Source organism: Peromyscus eremicus, chromosome 10 (genome assembly GCF_949786415.1).
Source record: "Peromyscus eremicus chromosome 10, PerEre_H2_v1, whole genome shotgun sequence".
Lineage (NCBI taxonomy): Eukaryota > Metazoa > Chordata > Mammalia > Rodentia > Cricetidae > Peromyscus > Peromyscus eremicus.
The window spans coordinates 88,725,486-88,742,932 of record NC_081426.1 but is presented as its reverse complement, the minus strand read 5'-3'; the positions used below and the strand labels follow the sequence as shown (position 1 = coordinate 88,742,932).

At 41.1% G+C, this 17,447-nt stretch overlaps 1 protein-coding gene across 10 annotated transcripts in view; it reads left to right on the top strand.

Moving 5' to 3' along the window:
* The window catches only part of Lin54 (lin-54 DREAM MuvB core complex component), a 72,935-nt gene extending 56,293 nt beyond the window's left edge, over window positions 1–16,642 (top strand). For 5 of the 10 annotated variants that reach the window (XM_059274790.1, XM_059274791.1, XM_059274788.1 and 2 more), the window contains 7 exons: window positions 84–281; window positions 2,869–2,960; window positions 3,625–3,696; window positions 5,024–5,126; window positions 5,276–5,413; window positions 10,414–10,616; window positions 13,839–16,639. In XM_059274790.1, coding sequence (XP_059130773.1) covers window positions 84–281; window positions 2,869–2,960; window positions 3,625–3,696; window positions 5,024–5,126; window positions 5,276–5,413; window positions 10,414–10,616; window positions 13,839–14,040 — 1,008 coding nt within the window. In that variant the 3' untranslated portion in view covers window positions 14,041–16,639. Of the gene's footprint in view, window positions 1–83; window positions 282–2,868; window positions 2,961–3,624; window positions 3,697–5,023; window positions 5,127–5,275; window positions 5,414–10,413; window positions 10,617–13,838 lie in introns of all 10 variants that reach the window. The other 5 variants (XM_059274795.1, XM_059274796.1, XM_059274794.1 and 2 more) reach the window with 2 other exon arrangements.
* Window positions 16,643–17,447: the final 805 nt, after the last annotated feature.

The following is a 17,447-nucleotide window of genomic DNA, read 5'->3' as shown; positions in this document are numbered from 1 at the left end:
TTATACTGAATTGAGCAGCTTAATTGTTTTTTTATTATTTAATCACAAATTTACCTTTTTTTAAATTTTTAAAAAATTTTTAGGTTGTTCCAAAACCAATCAATTCAACTTCACAAATTGTAACTACTAACCAGCCACAGCAACGGCTTATCATGCCTGCCACTCCACTGCCTCAGATCCAGCCCAACCTCACTAACCTGCCACCAGGCACTGTGCTGGCACCAGCTCCAGGAACAGGGAATGTGGGCTATGCGGTGCTTCCGGCTCAGTATGTTACTCAGGTACGTGGGAGTGGAGGGACTAACGCTTCAGAACTTCTAGCTGGCGTTAGAGTGTCTAGCTCTGCTGTGTTGTAAGGCTAATATAAACATCAGCTCTGTGGTGAAATAGCTCTTCCTAAAAGTGGAAATATTCACTGAACATTTGAGTTTAGTCTTTTGTTTACAATTTAGAAATATACAGCACAAATAAGATTGGGCAATTTGGGACTGGAGAGATGGCTCAGTGGTTAAGAGCACTGGCTGTTCTTTCAGAGGTCCCAGGTTCAATTCCCAGCACCCACATGGCAGCTCACAACTGTCTGTAACTCCAGTTCTAGGGGGTCTGACACCCTTACATAGACACACATGCAGGCAAAACATCAATGTGCATAAAATAAAATAAATCATTAAAAGTTGGGCAATTTGAAATAGCTTGAGAGGGCAAGACTATAGATTAGAAAGCTAGTTGACATTAAGCTGGGTGGTGGTGGTGCATGCTTTGAGTCCCAACACTCGGGAGGCAGAGGCAGGAGGATCTCTGTGAGTTCAGGCTAGCGTGGTCTAGAGAGCAAGTTCCAGTATAGCCAGAGCTACACAGAGAAACCCTGTCTTGAAAATCTTAAAAAAAAAAAAAAAGAAAAAGAAAAAAAAAAAGTTAACATTAAAAATCAAATCCCAGTGATTTAGGAAAACCTGTGCCCACACTAATGTTCATCTGCACACACCCTTGAAAATAAGCTGCAATTCACATTTCTTGGCGACTTCTTTTGAGACAGCCTAGGCTGGCCTGGAATTCACCATGCCTCCACCTTCAGAGTGCTGGGAGGATAGGCATGAGCTACTGTTTTCAACAAAGGTTTCAGGAGCTGGAGAGATGGCTCAGGGGTTATGAGCGATGATGACTCTTCTTCCAGAGGACCCTAGTTCAATTCCTATCACCCACATGGCAGTTCACACCTGTCTGTAACTCCAGTTTCAGGGGACCCTGACACCCATGGCAAAAACACAAATGCACATAAAAATAAAATATAAAACAAAAACAAAAAACAAAGGTTTCATATCAGAGAGAGAGAGAGAGACAGAGACAGAGTATGGTGTGTATGTGCATGCATGAGGGGCACATGTCTGCAGGTAAGTATGTGTATCACATGTGTGTACTCACTTGTTCAGGCCAGAGGCTAGTGTTTTCCTCCATTCCTCTCCACTTTATATATCGAGGCATGGTCTCTGACTTAAACTCGGAATGTGGCAAATTGCTTAATCTAGCTAGCCAGCTGGCCGCTGGGATCCTGCACAATAATTTTGGTTGGGTCACCACAGCTGCTGGGCATTTACATGTGTGCTGGGGATCCAAACTCTGATCCTCTCTTCTTGTTTGTTTGTTTGTTTGTTTGTTATTGTTGTTGAGACAGGGTTTGTCTTAGTTAGGGTTCTCTTGCTGTGAAGAGACACCATGACCACAGCAACTCTTATAAAGGAAAACATTTAATTGGGTGGCTTACAGTTGAGAGGTTCAGTCCATTATCATCATGATGGGACATGGTACCCTGCAGCCAGACATGGTGCTAGAGAAGGAACTGAGAGTCCTACATCTTGATCCAGAGGCAACAGGAAGTGAACTGGTGGAGCTTGAGCAAAGGAAACCTCAAAGCCCACCCCCACAGTGACACACTTCCTCCAATAAGGCCACACCTTCTAATAATGCCACTCCTTATGAGCTTATGGGGGCCAATTATATTCAAATTATGCCAGCATTTCTCTGTGTAGCCCAGGCTATCCTGGATCTCGCTCTGTAGACCAGGCTGGCCTTGAGCTCAATAGAGATCTGCCTGCCTCTGCCTCCTGAGTGCTGGGATTAACGGTGTGCGCCTTGATTCTCTCTCTTGTATGGCAAGCACTTTGCCCACTGAGCCATCTCTACCCCTAAGATGTCGTATGTTAGTGATTTGTTCCTGCTCTCTGCCTGTCTTTGGAATGGAAGCCATGTATTACTTCTGTCAAGTTGGGTTGGGAGTGCTGGTGACAGGAAGCAGATGCAGATGCAGATGCAGGAGCTTTCCTTTGCTGTGTCTGGATCAAGCCAATGAGCACTGTGTTCCAAACCGTTGAATTGATGAGTTATGATCACAAGACAATGAAAACCCACATGTGTTTTTTGCTATTTACTATAGTTTGTGTGGCTATGATTTTAAAAAGTTCAGTATTTTTACCGTAACATTTTGTATGCTTACACAGCCTTGCAGAATAGAAGTTGTGCATGGACTGCCCCTTTTTTATTGTTTGTAATGTCATGAATAATACAGTACCTATCTTACAAGTTAGGAGATGTTATTTCAGTACTTGTAGGATGTTCACCTAGAATTTCCTGTAATCCTGACGTAGTCTTTTGTGAAGTATTTTTTTTTTATATCTGTAACATTCAATGCTGTAAAACATTCTTGCGTTTTCACTAGTATTGGTTGAGTTCTTCGGAAACACACCACGAGGCTTATATGAAATTCCCCACTGTTTTTCCTTTTTTGATTAGACATACTTCTTACTCATTGTTAGGTCTGAGAGTGCGATCCCTTTTTGCAAATCTTATATGAACTTATTTCTTTGCCAATAGTTGCAGCAGTCTTCATATGTATCTATAGCAAGCAACTCTAATTTGACTGGAACATCTGGTATCCAGACACAGGCAAGGCTTCCGTTCAATGGGTGAGTACTTTTTAAATATGTAAATTGAATTATTAAGTCAGTTTAAGCGCAGCATTAATAGATTTATTCCAAATATATTGCATTTAATTTTCCCTTTAAAGCTGTGTATTTGTCTAAAGGACTCTGTTTTGAAATACTTCAAATGGACAAGTTTGGAGACCATCAGTGAAGGACGCCCTGTGGCTTTGCCAGTTTTGCCATGTTTTCCCACTCACTCTGAACATTGTAAAGTGATGTTACCTGTTGTTGTTTTTCACTGGGTTAAGCTTTGGCTTTTTGTCAATGGTTAGCTGTTGGTTGCTGCCTTCGCTCTAGGAGCTTGTGAGCAGTGTGGAGTTAGTTAGAGGGTGTCAGTCCGTCCCTGTTGGCCTGTTCTTCCACATACCAGCTTCTCCTTCCTGCCTTCCTTTCATAAGTAAACCCTCGGAGTTTTTGAAGCTGTTTTCAACCTCTGTTCTTTTAGAGGAAAGAATGTGTGTCATGTATTCTTAAGCAGTTGTTGATCATATTTTTAAAATTGTAAATGGAACAATCTAGTAAAATTTTGCTAGAAATGGATGCATATATTTGTTTTACTTTAGGAGGAATTTATAGATTGAAGTTGTTTCTAGTTTTAAGTAATTATTTTAATTAATTGAAATTATTTTTTTGTGTGTCTGGATAGCATAATCCCATCAGAGTCTGCCAGTCGGCCCAGAAAACCCTGTAATTGTACAAAGTCACTGTGTTTGAAGTTGTGAGTAATTTATTATTCTTTGCTTGCTTGATATACCTAGAAATGTTCTTAAAATTAAATGAAGTTAGTTGGGCATGGTAGTACAAGCCACATAATCCTAGCACTTGAAAATGGAGTCAGAAGGATCCTCAGCTACATAGTGAGCTTGAGACTAGCCTGAACTTCATGGAACCCTGTAGGTAGTTAGATGACAGATAGCTAGATGGATGATATATGGAGAGATCTAATTACAAATTCCTAACAGACACATTTTATTAAGTTTAAACAATTTAAATAAACCTAAATGTGAATGGTTGAACACATGCTGTAGCATAAAAACTATCCTTCCATTGATTCAGAAGAAAATAATCCGGGCATGGTGGCCCATGCCTATAATCCTGGCACTGAGGAAACTGTGGCAGGAGGATGGACAGGAATTCAGGATCATCCTGGCCTATGTGTGGTAGTGAGTGTGGGACAGCCTAGATTATAGTGTAAGACTCTGTCTGTAAAAACAACAAACAAAAACAGAAGAAAATATATTAGAGTTCTCCATACACCAGTAGGGCCTAGGGACCCAGCAAAATGAGACCTAGGCTATGTCTCATTATTAACAAGTTTGGTCTTGTTTATAACCTTATGTGGTCCCCCAACCAGGAAATACTGTAGTTTTAAAGTCGTTGAATGAGGGCCTGAGAGTTGGCTCAGTAGTTAAGAGCACTAGTTGCTCTTGCACAGGCCCAACACCCAAATAGGTGCTCACAATCACCTGTAATTTCAATCACAGGGTATCTGACACCCTCTTCTGACTTCTGTGGGCATCAGGCACACACATACATGCAGGCAAAACACTCAAACACATAAAATAAATAAAAAGCAAACAAGTTAATTGGATGATTAATTTTCTCATTAGGATTAAACTAAAAGATCGGACATGAACAAATTCCTTAAAATGTACTGGATCTATTGAAGATTTGGGATCCCAAGCAGCACTATTCCAGTGCCTGCGAGTCTGTAGTAAGAATGAAGCCAGTCTCCTTTTGCTCAGTATTTTGAAATAACTCACTTCAGGGCACATCAAATCACATAGCTCTTGTGTTGGCATCTGTTAGTTTGACTAAGTTTTTAGGATGAAATTCCAGGAGTTGGTGGCTCAGACTTTGAGCTCTCATATGTGATTGACAATCTGTATGTGCGGTTGTTAATCCTGTGTCTAAGGAGCTCTGAGACCATTCCTAAAATGTAAGACATTTATCATAGAGGTAGAAGGTATGTGTATGTATAATTATTTGCTATTTTATTTAAAATGACTTTTTAATCTTATACTTATACTGGTTTTTATCTTCAGATACTGTGATTGCTTTGCAAATGGTGAGTTTTGCAACAACTGCAATTGTACCAATTGTTACAACAATTTGGAACATGAAAATGAAAGACAAAAAGCAATAAAGGTGATTCTTTTCATTTAACTTACAAAAATCTTTTACCTATTTTTAAAGAACTCAGTTGTTTTACAAAGGTAAATACTAATTCTTTACTTTTGAAATACTTAAATTGAATCTATGGTTTAACCTCAGTTGGTATTTGTTTGTTCCAAAAGGCATGCCTTGATAGAAATCCGGAAGCCTTTAAGCCGAAGATAGGGAAAGGAAAGGAGGGGGAGTCTGACCGGCGGCACAGCAAAGGGTGTAATTGCAAGCGGTCAGGGTGTCTGAAAAACTACTGTGAGTGCTACGAGGTAAGATGCTGGTGGTGGGAGGTCATCAGCCACCTTTTGGAAATGTTACTTCAGGACTGGCAACCCACTGTACTGTTAGAATTGTAAACATGCAGTTAGTGCAGGGCCCTTGGAGGAAAGGCTGGCACCTTCCAGACAGGGCTTGAGAAGAGCCATTCCTTAGACTCATTATTCCAAATGGGGTCGCTTTCATTATCTGAGCTACGAGTCTATGACTTAATTAATGGTTGTTACTCGAGAGTGTGTCAATCAGAATACCAGTATACTAATTTCTCACTTAAAATAGTAGCATTGGCACAGAGTGCCTGCAGCAGAACTTCTGGGTCACATACAGTACTATCCACCCAGCTCCCTCCGTGGACTTCTTAGATATGTGTGGACACCAAGTAGCCTGCATTCTGGGGTAACCCTGAAATAAAAGCTGTCTTGACTGCTGGTTTACCAGTAGGCCCTTGAGGAGGACTGCTATGCAGGAGGGAGCACACGGCTTGGTGTGGTTGAGTCACTGGTTACCGTGAGCTGCTCACTGCTCCCGTGGTGCTCGGCCTGCGGGTTTGTTTCTGGGCCTGCTGCTGTTTTCTCTGGAGAATGTATTTGCCGCTCTGTCTTTACAGGTCACGTGTAAAATCATCTGCTGCTTGCTTCACACAGGGTCTTAAACTTATTTTTTATTTTCAAAGCTTAAATGTAACAATCTGCCTGTGCCTGATATTAACCCTTTGGTTGAGTCATTCCTATAGTTTATCTCTTCTATATTTTCAATCTTTCAAATGTCATTTTCAAAGGGGAACTCCCCCCACCCCCAATTTTGACAGAAAGCCTATTCTTTCATTTGGCAAAATCATACTACTAATGGGTATACCCTTCCTTCGAAAAATATCTCCTGCATTTCCATTACCTTCTCCCCTATAAAACTAACCATATTAAGGTTTTGTGTGCTGTATTCTTTGTGAATTTACTATTTAAAAAGTCAAGTGCTGGTTGATACAACTTAGAGGTAGAGCACTTGCCCAGAATGTACAAGCCCAACTTGTATGTATTTGTCGAAAATGAATAATATAATTAAAAGGTCAGTTTCTCTCAAAGTAGGAACTAATGTGTTAGTCCCACAGTCAGTTGAAGTGGAAAGCATATGAACTTTTTAATTCTGTGACTTCTTGAAATCCAGCAAGCCAGTTTTTCAGCCAATGCTAGAATATTTTTACTTTTTCATTGGACTAACTCATAAAACATTTGGCTTGTGTATATAAACCATGTCATAGAAAACTTGGAATGAATATGTATGAAACAAGTGTACCATTTTGAATTTGAAAGCCATTAGAGCAAATCTACAGAAAAAAGAGAAGACAGACTTTGCTCTAAAGCAAAGTCCGAGGGGCACAGTCATTTGTGTCTATGGCACAGAGCAGTCAGGACAAGCTTGCTCATGTGAACCTCACAGTATGTGAACCTAATCATTCAGTTGAGCTGGTAACAGTCTATAGATTAGTAGAAGTAGAAAAAACAGTGGGGTGGTTAGAAAGTGTTAGCAACTATATCCTGACAGACATTCTGCTTAACAGCTGATTTGTCAATCTAAAACTCATTTACAAAAAGAACAGGAAAATGAAAAACTAGGAACATATCAAGCAATGAGTAGCAGTGGTTAATTGGCCAGTTGGATTGGTGATGTTTTCAGCAGTTTGAGGCTTTTGTTGATACCTTGACATACAGTTGAATTGGTTTTTGGTCCTGTTGGTTTACCTCTGGACAGCACATTCAAGTTTATTTCACCTATCCTCAAGGATTATTTGATTACGTGTGACTCTGCATGCTGTTTAAATGCTTCTGCCCTTTCTTGTGTTACCCAGCTCTGCTTTGACTTCTGGGGAGGCTGAATTAACAAAGCTAAATAGATAACATATTGTTTTTCCCATTGGCTCGGCGGCTGCACCTGAACCTACTGCTGTTTCAGCTAGTACTTGCGCCTCTGCAGTTACTGGCCTGCTTCTCAAGCAGCTGCCCAGAACTTTGACATCCTACAGGATCTGCCTCTGTCGCTGCCGCCATCTGTAGTTTTTCACTAAATATCAGTAAGACTCGAGAGTCAGAGGGTGGGGTGAAAACCTGCTAGCTCAGAGAGCTCAAGGAGCAACTAGCTTACCTTCCCTCTTCCTCAGTGTCTCGGAAAGAAAGCATCCTAGTGCTCTGCCAAACCAAAAAAGACTACCACACTCAGAGTCCCTCTCTACCACTTCTGTGTGTCTCTCTGTCCATCTTCCAAACTCCCTGTGGCTCTCTATGATTACTTTCTGTCAACTAGTTGCTGAGCCAGCAACTAGTGAGCCTTCTCACCAAGGTTGATTTTATTTAATTAATGCAAATGCAACTTGGGGTTCACAGTGTGATTGAACATCCCACAACAGCATATTGTTATAATTTCTTTCCTGAGCTCTGTTGGTGTCTTTCTAATTCAAATTTGGAGCAGGAGGGATGGTGCAGTGGATAAGAATGCTCCCTGCTCTTCCAAAATGATCCCAGTTTTGATCCCAGCACTCTCGTCAGACAGCTCATAACAACCACAGTGTAGCTCTAGGGGATCTGACTCCTTCTGGCCTCCTTCACGTGCGTGGCTACACACAAATGCACACACATAAACACAGAGAAAAAAACCAAAATTTCTACTGTTGATATGTCTCTGTTGAAAAGCCAAGGTTTTTCTTCTCTTTATCATTAGGTGCTTAATAAGTATTCTTTGGGGGAATCTGAGGATGTTGCTCAGTTCTCTAACTCTATGGGGTACATACCTCTAATCCCAATATTTAGGAGGTAGAGGCAGGTGGATGGAATTGAGGTCCAGGCCAGCCTGAGCTAGGACACTCTGTCCAGAAAACCCCAACAACAACAAAAACACCTAAAAGAAGAGCCAAGTGTGGTAATGCAAGCTTGTAATTCCAGACCTCAGGGGACTGAGGGATCACTGTGAGTTCAAGGTTAGCCTAGAATACATACTGAGGCTTGATTTCATGAAAAGAGGGAGTTGGGCAGTCATGGTGGCGCATGCTTTTAATCCCATTTGGGTCAACCTGGTCTACATAGTGGGTTGACCAGCCAAGGCTACATAGGGAGACCCTGACTCCAAGAAATAAAAAAGGAGGTGGGGCGGATGTGGTGGCACACATCTTTAATCACAGCAATTGGGAGTCAGAGGCAGGTGGCTTTCTAGAAATTCAGCACCAGCCTGCTTTATATTACTTCCAGGCCAGCCAAAGATACACAGTGAGACCTGTCTCCCAAAATCAACAAAGAAACAAAAGCCCTAAATCAGCAAAAGATAGGGAACTCCAGTTCCAGGCAGTCTAGTGCCCTCTTCTGGCCTCTTCAGACATCAGGAATGCACATGGTACATATACATCCATCCATTCTGGCAAAACACTCATGCACACTATTTGAGACAGAGTTTCTCTGTGTAACAACCCTAGTTGTCCTGGAACTTGCTCTGTAGACCAGGCTGGGCTCCAACTCACAGAGATCCACCTGCCTTGCCTCTGTCTCCTGAGTGCTGGGATTAAAGGCATGTGCTACCACTGCCCGGCTGCGCTTTGCTGTTTACACCCTCCACATCACATTGGAAGCCCAGGATGGTGGCGCACGCCTTAATCCCAGTACTCAGGAGGCAGAGGCAGGTAGATCTTTGTGAGTTCAAGAACAGCCTGGTCTACAGAGTGAGTTCTAGAGCTATGTAGAGAGACCCTGTATCAAAAATAATCAAAAAAATTCTTTTGGATAATAGTACAAAGAGTTACAGTGCCTGTGTTGGTAGAAATACTGGAAAGCCTTAATGTACACATTGGTGGTGAGGTATGAGAATCAGCCTCACCACTTCACTTAAAGGACACATATGCTTTGACCTAGAGTCTATTCTAAAAAATCTAGTTCAGAGAAATAGAAGTTGTACTTGGATACTCTGCCCTCCAAAACAAACAAACAAACAAAAATGCCAACTCTTTTTATGAATTGCTTTGTTCCCCAAGAACTGTAAACAAACACCCACTAGGGGATGAGTGACCCAAAACCGTGGCACATCATGCCAGGGTCAGCCCTGCTGGGTGGCTTGGAGGAGACAGAGTTGTGAAGTTGAGGAAAGGAGGCGCAGCAGAGCAGGCGGGGATTCTGTAAGACAAGCTGAAAGAGAGAGTTCTGTGTTTGTCAGCTGCTCTTTGTACCAAAGGTGTGGGTTTTCGGGGTGAGTTAGTTATTTGTTGTGTGTACGTGTGTTTTTGTTTTTTTTAAACAGGGTCTCATGTAGCCTAGGCTGGCCTTCAATCACTGTATAGCTCAAGCTGGCCTTGAGCTACTAATCATCCTGCTTCTGTTTTCCAAGTGCTAGGTTTATAGAGGTGGGCCATTACCTAGTTTCAGTCTGTCTTTATATAAATATACTTTATGTTTTTACATAGGGAGCATACTGGTTTATGGATTTGGATTATCCAAGGGCTTGAGACTGATTGAGCGAAGGAGGAAAAACAATGCATGAAACCCCCTTTTCTCCTTTTGTCCTTTTGAGACAAGGTCTCATACTTATAGCCTAGGCTGGCCTCAAATTCATGAGAGTCTTTGTGCTTCATCTGACCAAGCCCAGGCATGAAATCCCTTTAATGTGAAATTGTGAGTTTATCTGCATAAGTGTGAGGTCACTGGTGTGTTAATGGTGACATGATTGAGGTTGGATTCTTAGTGACCTTTTAAAAATGTTTTTGTGTGTTACGTATATTCATTCTGAAGAAAATGTTAGTCCTATCTGTAGTCAGAGTGGATGAGAGCCGAAGGCCTTGAGTGAAGCAGTGTTCTCAGCTAATCCTTGATTCATCCACAGATACAGCCTTTGTTAGCAGAGCATACTTCCATCTAAGCTTACCTCAGCTGACAAGATAATGCCAGTACTTTCCTGTTGTGGAACAACCTACTTACAGCAATTTTCTGCTTTTGATTTGGAAACTTCCCTTTTGTAAATCTTTCAGGCTAAAATAATGTGTTCCTCAATCTGCAAATGCATTGGCTGTAAGAACTTTGAAGAAAGCCCAGAACGGAAGACCTTGATGCACTTAGCAGACGCCGCTGAAGTGAGGGTCCAGCAGCAGACGGCAGCCAAGACCAAGCTGTCCTCTCAGATCTCAGACCTGCTGACGAGGCCGACCCCAGCTCTGAACAGTGGAGGAGGAAAGTGAGTCAATACTTCTCAAAGCCTTTTTATCTGGTTCTCAGATGGTCATTTTTAGTAAGGTTTCTTTCTAGGGAGACAAGGTTAAGTTCGGACTCTACGCTGTTGCCAACCTGAATTTTCCGTTTCCCTCCGCCTTTCCTACCTTGTAAGTGAGGTGAGGAGAAAGCGCGGTCAGTCTGTACTGCCGCACAGTGCACAGAAGCGCTGTAGTCTGCTGTGGCTATTGACAGGACCTCTCTGCTGACTTGAGGTAAGTATGTGATCTGAGGAACTCTGAAGAAAGCCAGCGTTAGCACTTCTTTCCTTGTTCCTCCTCACTTCCTTAGTTCCCGGGACGAGTCTGTGGTCTTAGACTTTCCCATCCTGCACTGGAACAGTGTGGTCTCATTATTTTCTGTTTCCCTGGACTCTGAACGCTGGAGTAAAGACGCTTAAGTCGGACAGTAGGCACAGCTGCTCAGGAGCTGAGGCAGGAAGCACTGGAGTTCCAGGCCAGCCTGTGCAACAGAGCAAGACCTCATCTCAGAACAAAACAGAAAAGAAACAGCCAGGCATGGTGGCGCACGTCTTTAATCCCAGCACTCGGGAGGCAGAGGCAGGCGGATCTCTGTGAGTTCGAGGCCAGCCTGGTCTACAGAGTCAGTTCCAGGACAGGCAGGGGTACACAGAGAAACCGTCTTGAAAAACCAAGTAAATAAAGCAAAATTAATTAGTTAAATAAAAATAAAGGTATTAGATATAAAGTATATAACATAATTACCTGCAAAGAATATATGCCAAAGTGTTTAAAATAAATAATAGAAAAGGGGCAAAAAATAGGCCGGTGGTGGTGGTGGTGGTGGTGGTGGTGGTGGTGGTGGTGGTGGTGGTGGCGGCGGCGGCGGCGGCGGCGCACGCCTTTAATCCCAGCACTCAGGAGGCAGAGGCAGGTGGATCTCTGTGAGTTCAAGGCCAGCCTGGTCTACAGAGTGAGTTTCAGGACAGGCACCAAAGCTACACAGAGAAACCCTGTATTAAAAAATAAGAAGAAAAAGAACAAAAATAGGTAGACCTGTGTTTTCTATCTTAGTTACTTCTTAGTTGGTGGGAAAAGCACTCTATGTATCTGGTTTCAGCTTTGTGGTAACTGCAGGAAGCATTTCTGTTGCCAGTGATTTTCAAGGTCTGCTGTTAACAAAGTCATTTGGACTTGGATTTATATTAGACAGTGTATTAGAGATTTATTTGAGAAATTATTAAGAGAATGAATCTTGTAAATGATCTGTTACAGAGGTTTTCAACATGTAGGTGGTGACCCCTTTGAGGGTTAAATGACCTTTTCACAGGGGTCACCTAAGACTATCCTGCATATCAGATATTTACATTACAATTCATAACAGTAGCAAAATTACAGTCATGAAGTGGCAACAAAAGTAATTTTATGATTGGGGTCACTATAGCATGAGGAACTGTATTAACGGGCCACAGCATTGGAAGGTTGAGAACCGCTGACCTATTAAATACTTATGTTGAAGAAAGGTTTAATATTTGTAATAGGGTAACACACTGAGCCACCACACCCAACTTACCTGTGAGTGTGTATGTGTGTGTGTGTGTGTGTGTGTGTGTGTGTGTGAGAGAGAGAGAGAGAGAGAGAGAGAGAGAGAGAGAGAGAGAGAGAGAGAGAAAGAAAGAGGAGAGAGAGAGATTGAGAGGAGATCAGAGGACTCTGGAGTGGGTTCTTTCTTTTGCCTTTCATGTGCCCAAGGATGGAACTCTGGTTGTCAGACTGGCTATCACCCCAGCCTCTTAAAACGGAAGTATCACTTACAAAATTTTCTTGACTGAAGTATGTAAAAAGGGGCAGATACCTAATTTTTAAAATATATTAGTGATACTTAAAGATTACTAAATCTAATCTCTGGATATTAAAGATATCACTACAGTAAAACAGTTCAGGCCTCCCCAATGTTCATGATGGAAATATAAACACAAAATTGTATGCTAAAGGGCTGGGGATACAGCTCAATGATAGAGCATTTGTGTGTGTGAGGAAGTCCTAGTTCAACCCGCAGAAATGCAAGCGCTACACACTATAATTAAAGCTGTGTTTTTGAAAAATTGTATAAGGCCTGGGAGATAGCTCAGTAAAGATGGACCTGAATTTGATCACCAGAACCACATTTAAAAACCTGGGCATTTTGTTGGGCAGTGGTGGCGCACACCTTTAATCCTAGCACTCAGGAGGCAGAGGCAAGTGATCTCTGTGAGTTTGAGGCTAGCCTGGTCTACAGAGTGAGTTCCAGGACAGCCAGGGGTACACAGAGAAACCCTGTCTCGAAAAACCAAATAAAAAATAAAAAAGCTGGTGTGGTGATGTATACTACTAATCCTAGCTCTGGTAGGTAGACAGAGAATCTCTGGGGCTCACTGACCAACAAGCATAATGTACTTGATGAGTTTCAGGCCAGTTGAGTCCTTAAAAGACAAGGTAGACTGCCCAAGGAATACCACCCAAGTTGTCTCCTGACCTCCACATGTGCATGTATGTACACATGCATGCACAATGTCACACACATAAACATACTAAGAAAAAGGCAGAACCGAAAAATTATGCCAAGTATACTCATTCGATTTTGTTGATGCCATACCCAAAATTCTTTCTTTCTTTTTTTTTTTTTCTATTTTTTCAAGACAAGGTTTCTTTTTTTAACAGTCCTGGCTGTCCTGGAACTCACTCTGTAGACCAGGCTGGCCTCAAACTTGAAGAGATCTGCCTGCCTCTGTCTTCTGAGTGTTGGGATTAAAGGTGTGTGCCAGGCATCGGGCTTTTGTTTCTTCTTTCTAACAATATAAGGGAGTGTGGTAGAACCTTGTTTTCAGTAATTCTTTTAGTTCACAGTAAGGTTCATGGAATTCCTCTGTGTGTCAGAAAGAGGACATGAGACCAGGGCAGCACTGGTGGGGCCTTCGCATCCTGGGAGATTGAGAGGTAGAATACCCAGGACAGGTTAGGAGTCCATCTTCTCTTTAGCCAGACAACATTGTCTTTTATGTTTAATGTATTTCCTGGTAAATCTTTTTTAGATAGCTCGCTGAGACCAAACCTGTGTCTTAGAGCCCTTGAGGATGTGTTTAACTCACAACCCTGATGTGCCTTATGCTGGTGCAGCATGAAGGTACCAGTGGAATCCCTGATCAACCCCGTGATCATCTGTGTTTCTCTCTCGAAAATCATTTCAGATTGCCATTTACATTTGTAACTAAGGAAGTAGCTGAAGCCACGTGTAATTGCCTTCTTGCCCAGGCAGAGCAGGCAGACAAGAAGGGGAAGTCAAAGGCAGCGGCAGAGCGGATGATACTTGAGGAGTTTGGACGGTGTTTGATGAGCGTCATCAACTCTGCAGGAAAAGCCAAAAGTGACCCCTGTGCCATGCACTGCTAACTCCTGCACAAAAGGCGGACGTGAGCTGCACAGAGAATTTAAGGTGCCAGGACATTGGATTGTCTAGAAGATAGTTAACAATTACTGCATTTTAACTCGGCCCTTGTTTTAAGAGACCTGAAACTCTAGTATTGAATGAGAAGAAAATTTAAATGAAGAAATTAGTACATTTTAAATCTTAGTTAATTCTGCCTCTGTCCCTTCTAAATTTTTTCTTTAAAATTTTTTCTTTTATTGTATTATATATTTTTTAATTTGCTTGGGTTTCTTAAGAATTAGATGTTCTGTCCTTCTGATTCTATTGACAAAGTACATTCATAAATTATTGTAATATCCTTTATAATGTATGGTGTTGTATGACTTTGTTCAGTAGACAGAGCCAAAGCAGCGTGGGTAGGACCCATTCTTTGGCTCCAGATCCAGAATATTCACAGGTAGAATGTCCACATAACCAGATTCTTAATGAAACATATAATATTTTGTCTAGAAAACACCATCCTTTTAAAGAACAATCAGCTTTTTTGGGTGGATTCTGGAATACTGTCTGTTGTCTTTGGGAAATTGGAAGGGGAAACAATCCCCATCACACTTTTCAGATATGAAAGTTGTATTTTCTTTAAAGAAAACAAAATATTAAGGGACAGTAATTTTCAGAGGATGGGCAGTATGTCTCTGATGAGGAATGGCTAACATGTTCTGGAATGTCTTCATTTTCTTTGAAGGAAGTGGTATATTTTATAATAATTGTTGAAGTCATTATTGATAACTTCTAAAATGAGAGATTGTGTGAATTGAAGTAAACATTTTATGCCAAGATAATATAGGACTCATAAGCATCAAGTATAAAATTTGACTTGGATGGAGAAGCAAGAACACAAAGCTGTGAGATCATGTATGATGAAGTTTTTATCCATACAGTTCTCTGTAGACTTTTGGAACTAAGTTTGAATCAATGTATTACCTAATTTACTGAAATGGGCTCCTAGCAGCTTTCACTATTGTAGTGAGCTACTTTTTATAAAGGCAGTTTAATTCAGCATTGTTTTTAGCCAATGATTTGGTAAGCTGAGGTATGTGTGTTCTCATAATTGCAAAAATAACCTAAATCATTTTCAGTAATTAAAGACTGTATGATCTTAAGAGCCTATTGTAGTAGGACTCTTGAGTTTATGACAAGGGGGAAACTATGTTGGAATTGAGGCATTTTGTAAGGTACCTTAGTCCTCGGTAACTATTAGCATATGCTTATTATTACCCTTCCTGCAAGGATTTTATAGTTGTATGTAGTATGTAAGTGTGTATATATGTTCATATGAACATGAAAGATACAGGCAATAGAAATTAATGAAAGAGGATTCCGTTATTCATTAAAGTATCCTCCTTTTAAAGTGTGGATTTATAAATTATAGGGCAGTGACTTTAAATGTAGATAATGCAGACATTCTTAGCACCTCAGTCTAGTGTGTCGAAGTAAACTTTGTATAAATGTAAATTAGTCTAAAAGGACAAAATAATATCTAATCAAGTTATTTTTCAAAAGACTGCAATAAGTTTTTGGTCTAAACCTGAACTTTGTTCATTTTGTATATATTATATGTTAATTCTAATTGCACCATTGTGATGTGTATTTATATACAGTGTGCAAAATGTTTGTGAATTTTTGATTATAATTGTAGATTATGTATGATGGCATTGCTTAAGAATGTTTTGCTTGTAAAAATTTGAAGGTGCAATCAAATGCTACTAGTTTTGATTTTTCAGAAGCTTCCTGAAGTATCACGCCCTTCCTCCTGTCTGGTACTCCCTGAACAACCTTTGTATTAGGCATTTGCATCACATCGCTGAACAAAGTTAATAGCCACATAAGTCACCAATTTTAAAAGATTATTTGGGGAGGGTTCGGTATATAATTTTTAAGCCCTATTTACATCCCAAAGTAGAAAGATTATATTTACTAGAGCTATTCAAAAAGTACACTTTTCTATATTGTAAAAACAGGACAGAAGAATAAATCATACAGAAAATAAACATTTATACTCTTCTGTAAGAAAAAAAAGGTTTTGCATTTTTTCTTTAGTTCAGTAATACCAGTTTTAACCATTTCCCATGCAATAAGCCTTTTTAGTCACCTAATTTTCAAATCCATTGGACATTACTTCTGAGAAAACCTGAAAGCTCCTCTTTGCACAATTCGTTAGCATGAATTGCATTGAAATGAGAATATGTCTATGCTTTTTCCACTTCTGTGGCAGAAATGCCGTCTACTCTCCTAGGTGCATGATGCTTTCACGACCACCTGCCTTAGTTCTGTGGTTCTGAAACAGTAAGAGCCAGCCACCTATAGATCTTACGTTTGAGATGGGAGCTTAGCGTGTGGATACTGAAGTGAGCAGAGCACTGGGTGAAGGAGGAGGATGGGCTGGCTTACCATCCCCAGTTTTTGATACTTCATAACTGACATTTTGCAATCTTATGTAAAATGTGAATAAAAATAGCTTCAGAAAATTTTTCTATTTTTGTTCTGTAATGCTGATTAGAAAAGGAATACTCACCACACCATTGAAGCTTACCTAGGACCTTCAGCTCCACCTCTGGGCAAATCAACTCTCTTAAGCATTCTGGTTTGTTGTTGTACTGAGGGAGATGAGCTCTGGGCCTTGGGTAGGCCCAGCAAGCACGCTATCACTGGCCCTGTCTTAAGCACCTTATGTTGTGTTTCTGGAGTATCTATTCAAAGCCCCCAAACCAGCCAACTAGAACCGTGCTATTGAAGTACTTCCTATTACTATATTAGTAATTAGTTTGCTTCTGTCAGGGATTGAACTTAGGACCTTGTTCAATTCATGTTGGTCCAGTGTTCTGCTACTGAACTCCATCCCCAACTTGGGAAGCTATTTTCTGTTACATAAATTATTTAAGCTTACCTCCTTGTTCTGTTACAGTTTCCTTAATGCTTATCTGTAGAGCCAATGTGAGTTTTTTATTGTGTTTATTTTGGTTTTTGGTTCCCTCTGCCCCTCTCTCCTTTCCTTCCTTCCTTTCTTCACACTCTCTCTATTTAAGCTAGGGCCTGGACCTCAGATTCCCATCAGTCCTCCTGCCTCAGCTTTTCAGTGTACTGGGAGGAATTGTAGACGTGAGTCGCTCACCTGGCTTCTCTGTTTGGTTGGTTTGGTATTTTCGAGGCATTGTCTCACGGAACTCAGTCTGGCCCCAGGAAGTGAGGATTGTGCTGAGCCCTGGTCCTCCTCTCTCCCACCTCCCAGTCTGTGACAAGTGTGCCACCACACTCATGTGTCGTGTGGGCTGCTGCTTTGTTTGTTTTATTTGCAAAGATTCATTTTTAATTGTGTGTATGTGGCTGGGGGATATGGGGTGAAATGTGTAAATGAGTATGGATGCCCCCC